The sequence below is a fragment of the Aulostomus chinensis genome, chromosome 17 (assembly GCF_037954235.1).
Source record: "Aulostomus chinensis isolate RoL2024-O1b breed Wild chromosome 17, RoL_Achi_v1.0, whole genome shotgun sequence".
Lineage (NCBI taxonomy): Eukaryota > Metazoa > Chordata > Actinopteri > Syngnathiformes > Aulostomidae > Aulostomus > Aulostomus chinensis.
The window spans coordinates 23,145,839-23,165,316 of record NC_141336.1 but is presented as its reverse complement, the minus strand read 5'-3'; the positions used below and the strand labels follow the sequence as shown (position 1 = coordinate 23,165,316).

General features: G+C 44.7%; 1 protein-coding gene across 5 annotated transcripts in view; it reads right to left on the bottom strand.

The window, feature by feature from the left end:
• Positions 1–6,354: 6,354 nt before the first annotated feature.
• The window catches only part of pxdn (peroxidasin), a 55,011-nt gene continuing 41,887 nt past the window's right edge, over positions 6,355–19,478 (bottom strand). For all 5 annotated transcript variants that reach the window (XM_086182870.1, XM_086182871.1, XM_086182872.1 and 2 more), the window contains 8 exons: positions 17,318–18,324; positions 16,659–17,155; positions 15,746–15,880; positions 15,278–15,486; positions 11,780–11,891; positions 11,554–11,686; positions 11,054–11,167; positions 6,355–9,058 (listed from right to left, as the gene is read on the bottom strand). In XM_086182870.1, coding sequence (XP_086038996.1) covers positions 8,915–9,058; positions 11,054–11,167; positions 11,554–11,686; positions 11,780–11,891; positions 15,278–15,486; positions 15,746–15,880; positions 16,659–17,155; positions 17,318–18,324 — 2,351 coding nt within the window. In that variant the 3' untranslated portion in view covers positions 6,355–8,914. The remainder of the gene's footprint in view (positions 9,059–11,053; positions 11,168–11,553; positions 11,687–11,779; positions 11,892–15,277; positions 15,487–15,745; positions 15,881–16,658; positions 17,156–17,317; positions 18,325–19,478) is intronic.

The following is a 19,478-nucleotide window of genomic DNA, read 5'->3' as shown; positions in this document are numbered from 1 at the left end:
CTGTCACGCTGGGATGGTCGAGCCAACAACAACAAACACTTTTTTTTTTACTTAATCGTCAAGTTTCCAATGGTTTGATATTCAGAGCTTCAACAACAAATTACACACACTTGTAATCACCGTGTCTCCCCGGAGTGTAAAACACGCCCAGGGTGTTGGTTCCTGTCCTCCAGCAGCCGTCCGGCCCGGGTTGGGACCCCTGACCCGGCAAACCAGCTTTTCAGGATTTGCTGTGGTTGATTTGTTGTTCTTTTCAAGAGGAACTACGACTGCACAGGTCTTACATGGCGCGGCAGCTGCAGGAGGTGTTGACTTATAAGCAAAGGTGTTGATTATATCGTCTCCATGGAGACTGCAACCAACAGCACGGCACAGCAAAGAGAGCGGCTGTTTACACACACACACACACACACACACACACACACACACGCACACGCTTTGCTGTGTGCTTGTGTTTATTTTCAGATCATATTTTCACTCAGAGAACTTGAACCCTTTTAGTCAAGTCGAGTTACTTTGGCGTCATTTGTCTGGTCCTTCGCCTCCATCGTGCAGCGGTCAGGTGTCCGTCTCCGATGGAGGACTGGACACTGCCGGCCACAGTCACTCTCTTAAAAACAACAGCTGTGCACTCTGAAAATATGAGAAGCTATTTTACCAAATATGTAGTTGACTTCAATCCCATGATGCCGTGGGCACTGCATCCCATCATGCACTTTGCTAGCAGACCGATATAAGGAGAACGGAACCTGAAGGGAGGATTTTGGTGAATTCCAGCGGAGAGATGACTCACAATCCTGAGTATCACAAGGGCCAAAGTGACTTTTGGAGAGGATCTGAATCCGTTCGTGGTCCTGGACCCTGGATTCTCCTCCAGTCATTGGCAGGGTAGTGGAACTTTTTCTGAACGCGTCAGAGAGAAATTTTCAGTCAAATTCCTCGAGTCCATGTGAAACAGTTGAAAGAAAAACATTTTTTTCTTCAGGAAATCATCTCGGCCGCATCCCGGATCTTTGATCGATGATTTAACGTCGATATCGCAGACGGGATGGATTCTGCTCTGGGTCGGCGACCTGGAAGATCGATTTTTGGAGCTTGGGAAGAAAATTTATGAAGTGATTTTGATGGTACTTAGTTCATATTCTATATCCACACAGCCTGCTGAGCTAGTTGAGATGAGGTTCGCATGTGGAAGAGATTGAGTAATACGAATGCTTCAGAGGTCAACGGCGCTGGGCCCGGTTCTGTGTCTGCTTGATGACTTGGCGTCTCACGTACAACTGGCGTATATTTCATTTATATTACAGTTAGAGGACATGACATGCACCGCGAGCGTGCAGCCATACTGAAAGAGATTATTTTGCATCTTGAATATCACAACAGGGAGAAGCTGTGGTCTGTTCGGGGGCCGACATCGACGCTGCGCCGCTGACAGTCACAAACTGTCTCCCTATAAAGAAGAAAACAACAACTCCTGTTTGATTAAGCCGTTTAGTCTGAGTTTTGATTTTTTTTTAAAGCACTTGTTGAATAGGAAGCTAGAGGAATAATTCACCCGACCCCAAAAAATACACCGTCAGTCAGTGTCTTCCCTCCCTCGTGCCAATGGAAGGTTGGGTGCAGATTTTTAGGCCTCAAAACGCTTCAGAATCCTCATTTTTGGGTGAACCCTCCCTTTAAGAGCGTATCTGGGGCAGGTTCATTTAAAGATAGTTGCCTCTGCAGACAGATGTGGTGCCGGCGTGGTTGTGTACTTGCGTGTGAACATTCCTTTACTGCGTCAGGTTGGCTCACCCCCCCCACCACCATTAGCTAGCTGGTTTCAGGTCTCGAGGAGAGCTGATTAGGGGTCCTGGCAGCGAGGGGATTATCACGCTGGGTCAGACTGTACCCCGCTGGTCTCCACCAAGGAATGCAGGCAAATCAACCTGCGAGCCCATCAGTCAGTCACGCACTGACTCATCCCATCTGCCAGTCAGTCTTCCGCCGGCGAGGCGCTCAGCCAGTCCTCACATGAGATTAGCAGGGTTCTCTATCAGCAACAATTACTTGGTAGGGTCTGTGTGTTCTTCTTGAACCTCTGCCCAGCTCTCCTCCTCCTCCTCCTCCCTTCAGTCTGCACGCATCTGAACTCTATGTATGGATGTCACTGAGGAGAATAGATTCGTTGACCTGTTTTCCCATATTGCAGCGACAGGTCATGTTCTGTTGTGGAAATTACAATGAAAAGACCTGGGAAAATGTGCTTGCTATATTTCATACGGGGGAGAGAACCCGCCACCTCCCCCAGCCCCCAGGGAGAGAAGGGTCAAATGTAGCACTCTGTTTGGCGCTGAACTACAGCTGTAAATTGAATTAGTGAAACTTAAACGCTGGGAGTTTGAAAAAACAAAAGCTGAGAATTACATCAGGGACTGAGAGGAGGAGCGCAGGCATGGAAGGTCAGCGACATGTATTCAGCTCGTCGCACGCTGACTCCAGCCCGTCCTGTCTACCATGAACATGTCTACATCTGTAATGAAGTAAAAACATCGGATATAGCAAAACCTCCATCACGGGGGCTTCTGAGGCTGCACACAAGTCCCGCGTTTCTTAAAATATAGGACACAACCGTCCAATATTATGGTTATGCTGTCCTATCGTAAATCTAGCATGCTACGCTAATGTCACCTGCTGCGCGGTTGTTGACACACCACTGCTGAGGTCAGCTGAACTGCTGCACTGCTGTTGCCCAGGAGGTGGGGGGGGCGTCTTCAGTGGGCCGGTGAATGTTTCTACTAAAGTCAAAGGAATCTAATTTAGGGAGCTTTCTTTTCTTACCGCCACTTTAATGTTGGTAAGTCATGACTGCTCGCTCGGCTTGCAGATGTACAGCTCAGCTGGTGAGTCTTGGTAGCCTGGTGAGACCATCCGGACCTCGTGAGCTCAAGATTTGAGTCCTGCGGCGACGTCTGGGCCCCTCCCACTCTGAGAAATTAGAAAGTAATCAACCAATCTGCTAGCTCCCAACTCCTGATAGGCTCTCACAGCTGATGCCAACTGGTAAAACAGAGCAGTAGAAAATGGCGTCTCTGGAAGCAGCGAGTGGTAACATTACAAGACTAATGACTGAGCAGTGTACAGAGGTTCTGTCGGAGCGCTCTTACTCACATAGAACCGGATGATACATCTGGAAACAATACTGGTGAAGGCGGGGACACTTGACCAAACAGAGTCTGCAGGACGCTCCAACACACCACTGCACTGATGGTGGAGGGTTGGGACCAGCATGCTCACCCACATGCAGCCAGATAAAATCGACAGAGCCGCATTCATACATTTCTCACATATTTTCTTAGATAGCATGACAAATTCTTGTTGGGGGGCTGTGGTGAGGAATGTGGACCGCTGACCTGGACCTAGTCCAGTTCTCTTATTGTTATGGGTGCATCCATGTCTGTGTCAGCAAACGCACACAGGAACGGCTCCTTGACTACTAAACATTTACTCTGTGAGACCAATGGGCATGGATGCGGGTCGACGTGGGTTCAAACGGGTGATGTAACTACTGTGAAAACGGGGCAAATAAGCAGCTGCTCCTGACACGAGAGTGATTAAACCTCCTCGCCGTGACTTGAAAAGAACTTTGACAGGGTAAGAGGGATTAAAACCAGAAAATAGCGGGGAATTTTAAGAACAACAGTCGCCTGTCAGGAGGAGTCTGAAGCTCAGTGACTGTAGCACCACCTGGGAGGGTCCCGGTAAGCAGGCAATTAACCAGGATTGGGTTTTTTTGGGTTTTTACACTGAGCATTCATAGATTATATCATCGCTGTCTAGGAAAAGATCAAGCAGTCCATCTCGCTCCTATCCAGCTGGCCATCAGATAAGGCATCTCATACCAGACACATCACCGCAGGCCTCAAGATGAAGCCAGTTTGTAAACTAGTAAAACGATACTTTGCCCAAAAAAGTGTCCTTTAACTATCAACTCATCACAAATTGCTGTCATGAGTTTGACTGACATTTCTTCCGTCTGTTTGGGTTTATGCACCAACACACCAGGGGCTCGGAAAATACCTTGTTTTGGGTTCAAATTGGAAGTCTGGTATCACGCTCGATGTACCTGCTCGTCATAGGGAAAACAATTCGGATCCCTCTGTTCCGTTCATTTTTCCAAGACGTTGGTCAAGAGCTAAGTACCTCCGCTACCATGTTTCTGCCTGACGACTAAGAAAATAACACGAAAAAAAAGAAGACAAGTATTCAGTCTAAGTTATTTGAGAGCTTGCAGTCATTGTTTGTGAGTCCAAGCAGGTGAGACAGAAACCTTCCCAAGGTGTTTTACACAAAGTAGAAGTGCCTGTGCGAACACCTGCACTAGGAGCTCCGTGGGCTTGTGTGTCGGAGTCAAAAACACTAGCGGGAGGCCATCTCATGACATTTCCCACACACTGGGGGTGACAAGCCATCTCTGCAGTCCTTTTGAATGCCAGGATGCAAAACCTATTTTCCCCCAGTGGGACACCACTTCTCTCCCTTTTATCCGCCTCATTCTGGAAATGAGAGTGACGTTCCATTCGCGAGGGGAAAGAATTCCCCGCCTTGGCGAGTGAGAGGTGCAACGCGGAGAGCCAATTGCCTAAATGAAATTCCAGTACATGATGAGTGAGAAGTCAGTGGCTTGCTGGGTCGCCAGGCTTGCGCAGCTGCAGGCTTGCGTCCTGTCCAAACCCTGAAAGCCACAATCCGCTGCCTCTTTCCTACAGACAAGATCTGGAAAGTACAGGATAGGGATTCAGATCTAGAAGTGAGTGAAGAGGTTCAGTTGAATATGGCACATTTGCGCACTGATAGATGGTTTGTAGACAAGCCCGTGCATGTGCATGTGCGTGTTCCTACATTTACCTCCAGACACCCACAGCATTTCCTTACTTAAATAATCAGGTTGTCCATCTTTCTCCAAGATAAACAGAAGACGTTTCAACCTGTTGTTGATGTAGTTGGACTAAGGGACAGGAAACTGTGCAGCAACCTCACAGACATGTAAAAAGCAAAACAAAACAACCTAAAGGAGATGCATGTATTTGTATTCATGTGTTGATCTCCTAGGAATAGACATAAGTACGGAAGGTAGGTTGTCAGGGCGATAATGTCTTTTCCTGCCTGGCTAGAAGATGAAGGTTTTTATCAGTGCAGCCACTGGAAACCTCATTTCCTGGTCCATTTGTCTTTCCAGGGCCTCCATCCACTCACTGCCACGACTGCCAGCGCTGGGTCTGCAGGGAGGAGTACAGACGGGTGAAGATGGAGGGGAAAAACAAGGGGATGAAGAGGAGATGGGCGGAAGCAGAAGTAAAGGTGGGGAGCCGGGGTTACGCCGTGTTTTAAGTCGATCTATCCGTAAAAGCAACACATTTCCCAATTTATATGCACACAACTGGTGCGCTGACAGTCGGCTGAAATAATCAGAACCAGGGGAACAAAAAGGGGAACGAAAGAAGTGAACTGCAGCCGCCCAGCGAGCTTCACCTGAAACGTCAGACTGCAGCGTCGCTGTGCTGCCTGATCAAATAATGAAGACATTTCAGGAATTTTTCCTGTTAAAAGAGCATTTTTACCTCACAAAAGACAAACGGTAATTCACAGTTCAACCTTTAAAATCATTTTTACACGTATTACCAGGCCCACCATTGTTTTTACATCTGGCGGTTGAAACTGAACCTTACTGATGGGCCAGGTTTGGCCTACAAGTGCCGGTCTAGGACCTGAGATGTAGAGATCAAAGCAGAGAGTCAGAGATATAAAAAAGAAAAAAGAAAGACAGGATGAAGGAGAGATTGTCTGAGATTACAGTCAGATTAGTTTTGTGATGTCACACACACACCACATGGCCCGACCTCTCAAACAAGCACTGCAATGCACGAAGGGGCGGAGCCTGTAGTGGTAATGTCAGCGGTACCTCATAGTAAAGCCAGAACCCTGGCGATCAGCAGACGCTGCACTAGAACACACATAATTTACACAAAGATCACATCTTCCTGAGGCTTGGAGTGGCTGACATCACTCACCTTGCAAACATCATTCAACTCCCTGGTGCTGCGCGACGCGCACCGAGAGGAAGAGTCAGAGAGTCCACGAATACAAGTATCAGTGTGCACTTTGGGTTCTCCGGGAGGAACGTGACCTATTAACAAAGTAGAGCTAGAAAGTTATGACCTCATAAAATATTCACACTTATAAACGGTATTAATAAAACACACGGGGGAGAGTTTACGAGCTGATAAAAGGTTACATCTTCCCGACTGGTCGAATCTGCCAAAAAGAACCGACAGGAACATGTATGACTGTAATTCAAATGTGGCTTATCTTTTTTTTATTATTATTATTATTATGGTGGTTGAGAGGCATACATTACAGTGCAAACCATTCTTTGGCAAACATACAATACAAATGTCATGAGAGTTACTAGTATTTCCACATTGACCGCTTGTTCAGGGACAGTGTTGGTAAAGCATGTTCAGTCTTGCAGAGCAGTGCATTCCATTGACACTTGGGAGTTATTTTCGAAGGGGAATAAAAGAACTGTGAAAACAGAAAATAATATATATATATATATATATAAAAAAAAAGACAATAGAAATATTTCCAACTGATAACAATGAGATCTCACAGTGCTTTGGCAGCCAGGCCTCGGGACACTTGCCAAAATGCATTTATGCTGTTATGGAGATAAAGAGACACACACAAACACTCACCCATACACAAAGTTTATGAAAATTTATCAAAATACTACATTCAGTAAAACATACATGTTGTAACATGTTAGAGTAGGATGACTACATACTCGTTTAGTGTCTGGAGCAATGAAAGAGAGAAATGTACAACTGTAAACACACAGTTTGATGTACAAACCTGTCCAGTATATTTAAACACATGATATGATACCAATTTGCCAGTGTGACTGCCATCTCTGAACTGAATGGAACATTCCGGACAGTATTATTTCTGTTCAGTGACAGATGCTTGCTCAGGACGTTACCACATAAAGAAAACAATGGATCACTGCAGCTGCTTCGCTGCAATAAGAAGCAAAAGCAAAACAGGAAAACAAACACGTGACTTATGTAACACTAAGTGAGCCAGTGCATGGAGTTCAATGAGTGGCAGTTGTCTATGTACAGTACATGTGTAAGTGGAATAAATCTGTCTGGTTGCACACAATAGCAGTATGGTAGAGACTTGTTTTGATTGACACTGAATCCCAATCATCCCCGCCCTTCCAACATTACCCTGCTTCCCCTCTCATATGGCTTCCATTACAGCGGAATGAGGGTCAGAGGGTTAGAGAAGCCTGCGCTCCACACATGCTCGGCTGAATGACGTCACCCCGGTCTGAAAAAAAAAAAAAAAATCCAGTATGGCAAAGAAACATGAGACGGACGATCACTTCTAATCTATGTCAATACTGAAGACGGTCCTCACAGGGCAAAATATCCCCAAAAAACTGGACTCACATGATCACAGATGGAAAAGGAGGAGTGGATGCTTGACAAAGGAATGCATGCAAGCTTGTCTTTGTGTTCGCTGCAGACAGAAAGCTGCAGGTCCACAGCAGCAGAGAATAGTAACGGTAGCAGTCCTTCAATTGTGTGTAGTCTGTGGACTCAAAGACGATATAATGATATAAGAACATCTGTGAGCAGGCAAGAAGAAAAATACTGCTGTGGTAGATGTAGCAGTACCACAGGATAAATCCTGACCTCATTCATACAGTTTCATAGATAGATAAATGATATTTATGTCATTTTACAAGTTACTAAATCAGACATTTGGCTTTAGAAGACTGGGACAAAGTTCACAATATTACAGTGATAAAAATGACGACGATTTCACTGCTTTCTGAAAGCAAAATGAAACTTTGAAAGGAGCACCAACAGTGCAGGAGCTGGTTTGGAGTGTCCTGGCAGCGGGGAGGGCCACATGGCTCCGCCTCACCCAAGTTCACCGCAGGCCAGCAGAGACATTACGTAAGTTAACGAAAAAGTTGTTCATGGATAGAGGAGCAGAAATCAGTAGACATCTCTATTGCATTACAAACATTTTTCGAAGGGCTTCACATTATGTTCATACGTAAGCATTTTTTTTTTTATACAAAATAGGGAAGAGAAATACACTTTTATAACATGATATAAAGCATCTTATATTAAAAGATGAACTAACTGTTTATAAAAAGGTCTTTTAGATTGAATAAAATGATCCTCTCAATTGTGATTTAGCATAAAAAGGCAGATATCGAGCGTACATAGGTTGCTTCGCATACAAAAGACAATACTTTGAAGGTTCTTATTTAGTGATTAATTCATTCATAAAAAAGGGGTAAAATAGCACCAGTTTTCGGCATCTCTAACCTGAGAAAATTTTGTGAGAAAACAAAACGGTTGCCTCCTCTCAATCTACTTCCCTTTCCTGCGCGTCGATGGCATTGGGCCCTGCGCTTCGTCGCCGAGTGTTAGTCGCAGGAGAGGAAACACAGTGCCTGTTTGTTACACTTCGGAAGCCTCGCTGGACTCCCAGCAGGGAGGAGAGGTTTGTCCACTCATTCATCCATCCATCCACCCATCGGTTCAGAAATAAATCCATTTAGTGATCGCTGGCTTGTTGCCAGTGGACTTCAAATCGAGCCTCAGGCTGCTGGCCCCGGAGGAGGCAACAATCCAAAAAACAAACAAAAAAGCATTAGCCCCTCCCCCTGATCAAAGAAAATTAATACAAAATTTAACCAAAAAAAAAAAAATAAAAATGAGGCTATTGGGTCTATCGAGGTTATCGGTGGCTGCAGATTGGCACACCTTCAAGGGTCTCATCCTCTCTCTGGATGACTGAGTGTGTGAGTGTCAGACACTGGAGTGTGTTTGTCGGAAGGTCCTGAGGGTTATTCGTGGCGGGTGGTTGCTTTTTGCCGCTTCTCAGCGTCTGCCTGGTCCAGACACACCGGGCAGCAGTTGCCTTTTAGCTTGACGGGCTGTTTGCACTCGGCTGGCGGACAAGACTCCACGAAGCAGGTCACCTGGGCATCCTGCAGGGCAAAGATGAGCCAACAGGTCAGTAACCCTCACCAGATGAGACCGGAGGTATCGATCCAGGTCGGTGTGGAACCGCATCAAGCAACTGTAATCATACTCCTCCACTTCCGGAGTTCACACATTTTTAATGATAATTTCCATGTTTTGCAGTGACTTTGAGTTTTGATTGTCACGACATGATCTCTAGAAAATTTGTTTAGAAGTCGTCATAAAAATAATATGACGTTGATTTTATATCGGCTATGTTAAACTACAGTTTCTTACTTTGCACAATAAATTAATATGATGGAATGGTGGGCTACTGGTAATTTGATATTATTTTCCATCTTTGCTGAGAAAGATTTTGGCTCAAATTAGTAAAAGGCCAGAGAGTTCAGTGATTTAAGCAAAAAAAAAGCCCAGATTATTATTTTAAGTTTTACCAAGTTTGTAAGTCTGCCACCTACAGGCTGAACAACTGAACATACGTGAGATCAACAATCGCGATCAACTATTGATGTGAACAGATTAATCACAATTACAAGAACTGATCATCTGACAGCCATCAATTATAAATCAGTCTTAAAAAAGACAGATTTTCCATTTTTTAAACTCTGACTTCTTCAGGTTTTTTTGTGTCTGTTTGAAGCCTGAACATCAGCAAGTGAAAAGGAAACTCCCCCACGTTAAAAACCAGGGAGCTGATTGATGTGACGCGCGTTAATCATAACAGATGACATGAATGTAAATGCACGAATGAAGGATCTGCATGTGTGTGTTATGAGCAGATCACTTATTTTATTGGCTCTTGTCTTGTTTTGGAAGATTGGAAAGTTTTGTCCATGAAGAGTCACTAGCAAGATGATGACATGGCTAAACCGAACAATGACATGCTTTGTTTTAGAGCAACATGATGTCCTCAACCAAATGGTTCTTTCCCAAACAGCCCTCGTCTCCGCCTGCCAAATGTAATTATTACAAAAATTCCCCAATTACAGAGAGGCGTGGAAGGTTATAGCCAAGAAGAAGGAGCCAAAGCCAAACTGGGAACTGACAGGTGTATTATCAGATGTGTTAAGTGGGAGAGATAGGAACTAAGTGGACTATCGGGGACATGGGACCTGGTTTGGCATGGAGGCGTGCCACCTCTACCAGGAGCTGGCGTGGAAAAAGTGGCAGAGATAAAGAACAAAAGACAAAGAAGTGGCCGGTGCAGACAAACAGCGAGGGGAAGTTCTGGTGCCAGGAGCAGTGTGCTGCCAAGAGGTGAAACACTGGCAGGAGATCCAGACAGAGAAACTGGGGCATGTGGGTAGACTGCTCGCATACAAATGAGACGGCAGGATGACCTGTCCCCTGTAGAGCCAAACAGGGAGGGAAAACCACGTCCACGTTTCACCATCAACTGAGGTCGACTCAACTTGAGCGCGAAGGTTGACGTTATCTGTTCCTGTAGAAGCTGCTCTTTTACTAGCGATATCGTTGACAATGACTACACTACCCACAATCCTTGAGTGCATCAGACTGGAGCTTCTCAAGATTCCTGCAGTTTTCTTTTTCTGACATGAAACATCAAGTATTTTGATATTACAGTTTTCTGACATCGGTGACGATTTAGTTAGCAACAGGAAAATGGTCGGTTGGCCAAGAAATGTAGTTATTTTGATGGCTTTGCAATGATTAGTTTCTAATCTCAAGATGATTGAGTCCACTGTCTTGTATCTTTGCCTTTTTCTCCGTTTTCCTTTGATCTTTTGGCACCAAATCAAATACTTTTTTGCGGTCAGAATTTTTGTATTTGCTGCTCATCTGGTTTTTAGGGTACAACTCTTTATGTCAAGAATTTTCTGAAATGTCAGTGGAAGAACTGAATGGAAAACGGACGTGGGGAGCCATTGTGAAGGTGGGCGGTCGCTGCTGAGTGCTAGGAGATTCTCCTAAGAGAGCAACTTCTCACCCACAGTGCTAAAACTTTATGAGGTGCATGAGGAAAAGAGTGGTGAACATACTCTGCATTCACATATGGTGCAGGGGTCGTTTTTCCAGCGTTCTCCATCTGTTCGCTCACGTCCCTCACTGTCAGTGCAGTCAGTCTTGCTCAGACGGGCTTCAAGTCTTTTAATCTGCAAAGAAACAATGTCAGACATTCTGACTCAGAGGCACTTAAATTCCATTTTTATGGTCAAAATCAAAAAAATCAAAAAAAAAATCAGGTGACTTCTGTTTGTTAATTAAGGACCGAACCTTTATAATGAGAGAGCAAAGTACATGAGGATCTAACGCTGCATTCCTCAAATTATAATCTCACATGGTCTCATTCTCATAGTGGAACCTTGTTTCTATAATAACGCACAGCACAGAGTCGTCGCACCAGAGACAGAAACACAGGGAGACAAAGGCTGCAGGAGACGCTGTGCTCTGACAACCGATCATCTGCAAACCTGCAGAGATAAGAGTGTGTGTGTGTGTGTGTGTGTGTGTGTGTGTGTGTGTGTGTGTGTATACGTACCTGCTTTCGTAAACTTGTGATTGTCTTCTGCATCTCAGAGACAAAGTCTTGGAAGTCATTGATTGAGGGGTCAGTGCGTTTTTTGGAGGTCACAGTAACATTTACGAGACTTTCTCCAGATTCCTCCACAGGGCTGCAAAGATGAACAAATAGGAAAGTAGCTGATCTCTGACATCTTCCCTCACTCACACATAATTGCCTCCACCTATTTGCCGTGCTGAGTTACCTGTCCCTCTGGCTGCTGTAGGGGGGTCTGCTGTCTTTGTAGCTGTGCTCTGCTGATCGCCGTCCCCTGAAGTGGTACGACAGGGCGTTGAACTGACCCTTGGTTCGGCAGTCTGGTGGTGTCAAAAACAACAAAGCTCACTGTGGTTCACTTGGAGCGGCAAACAATCATTAGATTGATTTGAAAAGGACCAGAAGACTTTTCACCTCCTGTGACTGCTTTGAGAGTGCAAGATGGTAAACTCAGGATGGAGGATAAAACTTCATCAAACACGAGTAGTTTTACTCTTATAATAAACTAAAATGAAAACTAATGAGTGGAATTAGAAGCGAGGACATTTCAAGGATAAAACCTGTTATAGTGAGGGAAAAGAATTAAAAACAAACCAGCGTGAGGAACATGGAATCTGATATCAAGGAGGGGGAGCATATTACCACTATATACAGTAAATACTTCATATTGCAGCTAGAACGCACGCAGGAGTGTGCAACTCTGCCAAAGCAAACTTTTGGTCCCTGGCACTTTCATGCCCGGGCCCGACGGAAGGGCCCTCACACCATTGCATGTTACAGCGTGCGGCTGCTCTGAAGCACGAGAGCGAGGTGAAGAGCGGATTTTGCATGAAGGAAAAGAGTAATGCTGCACTGTAGAGCAAATATCACTTCCTGTGGGAACTAAATGGCGCTAGAGCACACACACACTGTATGTTGTGTTGCTGTACGTCAGCTGAAGACGGCACCCGTCATTCTGACGTAACTCAAACGATGCCCATATGATATGCTAATATCATGTATTACTCCTTGGCTCATGCTACACTCCTCCATCAAGTCTGAGGAAAATCAGCCACATAGTTCCTGTGTAATTCTGCTGACAGAGAAACAGACAAACGCCACCTCCCACAGGACCTCCTTGGCGGTGGTACGAATGTAGAATCTTTTTTAAGCAAGTCATTTATGCAGCCACACACACGCATGTGCAACTATGCATACATGAAGCTGGAACCCCAGAATGCTAATGTCACATTCTCTCTGCTTCAAAGTGCTAATCTAAGACTCTGAGGCTTATTGCATTACCAGGCCTCACGCTCACGCTGCCATCACTGTACCAAGATCAAAGGGAACACACACACACACACACAGTTCATGATAAACCTGAGAAAGGGCAGATGAATGGGATCAGTTCAGACAGCAGTTCAGCCTCAGAACGTCTTTGATTTCGCCGACAACATTCAGGAGAAGACAAAGACAACACAAGCTTCCTATCACAGGATGATAAATATGCAGGAGCACAGAGATTAATGATCATCCCTCATTATATATACATACCGGATGCTTTTGTGCGCGCACGCACACACACACACACACACACACACACACACACACACACACACACACACACAGAACATATACTGTGGGTCCTCAGCAATGTCTCTGCTCTTAATTCAGGGTTCATACAGATTTTTAAATGAATAATAAACAGAGAAATACATTTTAAAACTTTCCAAGCATATATCTAACTAAAACTAACATCGCTGGATTGGAACAACAACAACAAGTATCTGAGTAAATCAATGTGAGACAAAAGATATTTCTCTCATATACTCTAATACTCAAGTTTTTCTGTGGCAACTTTTCTGAAGTTTTTTGGTTTTACATTTCAAAAACTTTTCCCGGCCTTGAAATTTCCATTTTCATATTCCAAGGCCTTTCAATGTAGTCTAACTAGGCTTTAATAGTGACTCTTCTCATTATTCATGAAGGTTAATACTGAAAATTGCTTCGACTGAGATCATCACTACAAAAAATGATTTGTAAACTTGAAGGTCTTCATTAGGGGTCACAAGCATTTTGGTAAGAAAACACGAAAACATCCCCAACTGAAGGTCATGTCATGTCCCCAGAGGAATATTTCTTTTGCTGTAAACACCAAAGTTGTTGATAGCCGTTTTGAAATCATGAAAAGCTTTAATTTCAGAGACGTGTAAGAAAGATAAATCTTATTCTGCCCTTCTCCTGCTTTCATAACAGCAGAGAGGGTTTCCATCATTCCATTAAACAATCATTGTTCATTTGACAACTCATCATATATCCAAATAAATCATAAAGATAGTTAAAACCATCACTGTAACTCATGCTGGGTATTGCAGCAGAGCGGTGCCTCCTTAATCATCCCCTGTTTGCTTTAACAACTGCACCCAAGGACAGAACGATTAAAAAGTCCAGGATTTAACTCCAAATCCCATCTCTTACCCCCACAATTAGCAGGAGCTGTCTGTGAAAAGCCAAACATTGGTTATGTCATGAGACTTCAGGAAAACGAGGTCTGCCGTTCCACTGCGATGGAGGATGACATTTCATGGCATTCCACTTTCACATTTATTTTAAGCTGAGTTTTGCCCTTTTTGAAGCCACAGAGAAATGATCCCCAGACTTTGTTTCTCTACAGTCAAAACTTATTTTCATTAATGACGGGCTGAAGCCTCAAACTGACACTTATTTGTCCATTTGCTTCACACACAATTCACTTCCATTTGACATTCATTGGCTTCATCTATTTGACATCACTGTCAAGCAAGTTGCGGTCAAAAAATAACCTTGATCCTTTCTAAGTGAGGTCTGTAAATTGCGGCATAACCATGATTAATACAAGGCTAGGCTGCCTTGAGGAATGTGTTATCAAAGGGAAACAGGGTGAGGATATTGCATGGTTTTCATTTTACAAAGCAGCCCTGATATTGGACCTGTGTGAGCCAGTGACTGAGATGTCTAGGGAACTTCCTGTGCTGATAAAAGTGTTCTTTTGTCATGAAAGAAAGGCAAATGCTATCAGAGATAAGACTGTGGACGAGAGTGCTTGTAGTTTTCAGCATGCATCGCATTAAGTTACTTTAATTGGGTTTTCATGTACACTTGCTTGTCGATCTAACGGAAATAATTCAGATTGAGGATTCTGGATCAACTGTTCAGATGAGATGTAATCTGGTGTTTACACGCACTGACACATTTAATCAGAATAGCTTTTTTAAAACGCGCCCATACTGCATTCCAAGGTTTAGTAGTACAAGATGGAGATCTAGCGTGTATTCAGCATGGTTGTTGTTGGTAACGAGTCTCTCTTAATCTGTCAGGCTGGTCTTAGTTTGACTTTCGCCAGATTACCGATGCCATGTTGACACATGAAGTGGCCAGAAATGCTAATGTTAGCTTCCACGTAATCCAAGGTAACAGGAGGAGTATTCTCCTAATCACATGATTTGTTCTCATCCCAGTTTCACGCCATGGTCAACATTTCAGAGTGATTGTTCCCAAATTTCTAAGCCAATAATATCATAAAACAAAAAGTTGCCATGGTTGGACCCACTTGTTGTCGTGGGAGTTAGCTTTGAGGTATGCAGCCATTGAGTTTCTAGCTGTTTCTTCTGTGGACATATTTAACAAGTTTACCATTTCCTTCTTTTTCTTCTGTCTGGTCAACTCAAATAACCCTTCAGTCTCTTACCTTCACAGCAGTCCTGCCACATGCGCAGGTCAATGTGAGGGACGTCGTCACAGCTGCTGTAGCCATGGGGCAGCTCGGCCACCCTGAAGACATCATGCTGGATACGTGTGATGTTGTCTCCATTGTCACACAGCACCCGTGTCAGAGAAGCCTGCTTCAACTGGGTGAGCTGGGCAGGAGTGAACACGCCGGGGTTTTCATACCAGAACCTGAATAAGATAAGGTAAGGTTTTTGTCTTTTGGGGCTTGATTAATTTCTCATTAATTAAACTTAATTGTTAATGTTATTACAATAAGATCAAAATGAGAGCTAGGAAGTGGTCTTGGCCTTGGTCTGGTCTTTTCACAAAACTACTGGAAAGGTCTGGACAAGAAAATGCCATCACGGGAAAACTGCCTGACCTCAGTGCAGAGAATTTATGGCAAAACCTTTAAGTAAATAGCATGAATGTTGTGATCTCACTGTACCTGTCTCCATCCCGCAGGCGTTTGAATTGAGAGGCAAGCAGGCACATGAGGGTGGGCCCTAACCTACTGCCAGGTACCAGGTCTTCAGCCATCAGGGCAGGGAATAGGTCGATGTTGAGAGGAGTGCCATAGAGCCTACCGCAAAGGAAACAGTGGATGTGAATACAGTGCTTTCAAGATTTCTTAGCAGATTTACTTGTTTCATAGTGTTCACATGTGGGACAATAACCCGGCGAGTGTTCCTTTTCCTAATATTTCCAACTGTGCACCCACACTGAAGGATTCATGAGGGACAAAAGCAGCAGGCCGCCACTCATTTTCAATGACAGCACGCGACACACAGTTCCACATGCTGTGACAGCAACCGCTGCAGTTTGGGATTTGCTTTTCTTCCCGCAGCAACCGCTGTACAACAAAGATCTGTTCCGTTTCATATTTGCACTGAAAGAAAAACTGGTCATTGTGGTCTCCAGATTCAAGAAGTTGTACAACACAGCATTGTCATTGTTTGTGGATCATTTCATGAACAACAACAACAACAACAACATAACACCTGGAAGAGACACGATGGTCAGCGGGGGCAGTTACAAGGAAAGCAAAAATTACCTAAACATACTTCGGTCCAAAAATCTGTTTTAATGCTTGAAGTTATGCACAAGTAAAGGTGCTTTTCATTTTTCATCGAATTTGACAGTCTTCTGAAAAGCTCTACAACAAATCTGACAATGTTCAAGACTTCAAATTGTTGATAAGAACTGGATGTCAGCAGTACTGCTGGAGCAACCTGCCCTCGTTTGCAACAGTGGCTGGCAGTGAGCAGCCTGCTGGTCCTCAGGAATCTTACGCTGTGAGGGCACCGCCATCCATCAGAGAAGCTGAGAAGCAATCATAATGATGTGGAGTGTATAATTACCTCTGCAGTTTCTCTCTGACGTTAGGGTTCTTAATCTCATTCCTCAAGTCATCAAATGTCTGTGCCGAGGTCAGGTTACAGAAGGTCCTGTAGTCATTATATGGGGGAATGCCATGATCCCTTCCTCGCTGTATATTCATGGCAGCCAGGTCCAGAGCCACGGCGTGGGCCATGGAGAACAACCTCTCTGTCAGCTCTGTATTGAGAAGCTGTGAGGAAACTCGCATTTTACCGGCAACGCCAAAAAGCCCTCGAAGGAGTGGGTCAATGCCACCCTCATTCACGATGCGAAATGGGGAAAAGAAGGCCCGGTGTAGAGAGATATGTCCCTGTGGAATAGGCCGAAATTCCTCATCTAACCTGTAGAGTATCGGGTTAATGAGGGTGTGCCCGAAGCGGAAAGCTGCAGTGGCGAAGGCACTGAGTATACCAGCGTTAATATTGGGGTCGTAACTTGTGTATGTCCCCATCATCTTTATGCCCGCCTCGCCCAGGATCTAGAAGATAGAGAAAGGAATGTAGTAATCTTCATTCATGTCACCATCTGTATCACCATTAATCCTTGGAAGGAAAGATAACACTGAAATGAGCAAACCAACAGATAAAACATGGAAGAACAGTTGGAGCAAAGGAAAATCCAAACATGAGATCACTGTTACCTTTGGCAGCCAGTGACTGTAGGTGATGTGCTGCATCTGGGCACCAACTATCTTCCTGGCTTCGTGGTAGATGGTGTCTCCATCCCAGTGGGGGTTCAGTCTCAGTAGTTCTGTGGCTATGCGGTTGTGTTCTCTGAACCACACTGTGTGCATGGCGGTCAGACCGAGCTGTTCATTAGCACGGTGGTCTCCAGCCAAGAAACAAGGAATTGGACTCTCATTCTCATCCCTCATGCATTCAGTGGGTGGTCCTGTGGCAAATGGCAGAAGCGGCTTCCCCGTTCTCTGAATAATACCCTGCCGGAGCAGGCCCCTTTGGCTGGCCAAATCACGAATTTCCTCTGATTCATGTCGTGAGCTGCCGTAGACATTTGAAGCATCAATATAAGAGGTCAACTGGTTAATTTGCTCCCTTGGATATACACTGTTCATGAGGAGAGATGTCATCCCACTGCCGCACACTGGGCTGGAGCGCACAAAGAACATGCAGCGGGCACCACTTCGAAGCTGTCTCGGATCATTGGGTGGGAACTGGATCGGGAAACACGGGGGGTCATTCGTGCAGACCTGTGTGCAAAGTTGCCCATCGGAGAACCGCGACTGGCTGAGGGCCGCCACTGTTGAATCCAAATCATGGTCGAGAAATTGACCCCATTGCATCAGCATGTGTGTGTAGCGGTCATCAGGAGTGATGGTCTCTGTCCCGATCATTGTGGTGGACACCAACCTAGGCAAAGGCAACCTGTAGCCGTTATGCTGCCGCTCAGTGGCCCCCCTTGGCAGGTTAAAGCCATTATCATAGACTGATTTCAGAAGTCGTTCAAAAGGAGTTAGTGAGGCGCCCCACATAGGGTGCTGAAGGTTGTTGCAAGTGCCGTCATGGCTGCGGTACTTCTGGTGGAAGCAAATGTCGGAACAATTGTTGAAGCGGCGATGGGCTGTGCAGCCAGACAGGTTGGCAATCACATCCAGAAAGTGGGGAGACACCAGGTCATTGTAGCGAAATGCTGTGGGAACATAAACGCAACCAATGAAGAAAGTGACTTGCTTGGACTTGGATATCTTTTAAAAAGTAGCCCACCTTAGCTGTCAAATATGATTTACAGCAACCTTGTGCTTCTTAAGATGAATCACACACATGTATCAGTACTTTTAGAGTAAACACAATCAGGCTGTGCTGCTGGATGTGAGAGTGGAAAGAACCTCCTGTCCTCAGGGCACAGGTTGCAGTATTTCATGAACCAGCCCTGACTCGCTTTGATATGAAAGGCCTCCTCCATGAGAGCTCCACTCTGCAGCAAATCAGCATACATATGAGTGCCTCAGTCAATGTATGTTGTTGTTTTTTGGTCTGTGTGTGGTGTGTGTGTGTGTGTGTGTGTGTGTGTGTGGCCAGGCTCAATGAGGATTAGACAAAACTTCTATCTAAATGGCATCACTCTTCTACCAGCGCCATCCCCCTCTCAACAAATTCTCTTCTTTTAAGCAGACCAGAATCTTTTCCTCCATTTTTCCTTAATCCAACTAAAAACAAATGACGTAAACTAGGGAAAGGAATTGCTGTCACTGTTATGCAGCATAGACCCAGACATCAAAGCTGGGAACAAGAAATAAACCAGCAAGGATACAAGTGGGAGAGTATCATTGTTTGTTGTCTGCTGGAATAATCTCCAGCATACATGATTTGCTGCTGTGGAGTGATGTCAGGTTGTGTTAATCCAGGAGTTGAATCGGTTCAACTTTTCTGGGCTGCAGTGCTGCAGCCACGAAACACACTATCCCCATTCAAGTGACCTGCATCTTTCCCACAGCGCCTGATTTAAACTGAATCCAGCCCTACACACATTCTTGGTAAAGCAAGTATGGTTTAATTTGTGTACGTGAGTTTGCTGGAACTGTGGTGTTCCTCTCCCATTTGAAGTAGTGATACAATAAAAACAGCACATTTGTTTCTGCTGACGGACAGAAATCTCTCTGTTAGCTTGGTTTGGGGCCAGTGTAACAATGAACACTTGGTTGTTGGCATAAGTAATGAAAACACAGTCTCTCTCAGTTCATACCTCACACTGCTCTATTTCTCTTTGCCCATCTCCCTTTTTCAAAACACCTTCTTTATAATCTCTTTACATTATGTGTTTATTGTCTTTGCGTCAGACAAAAT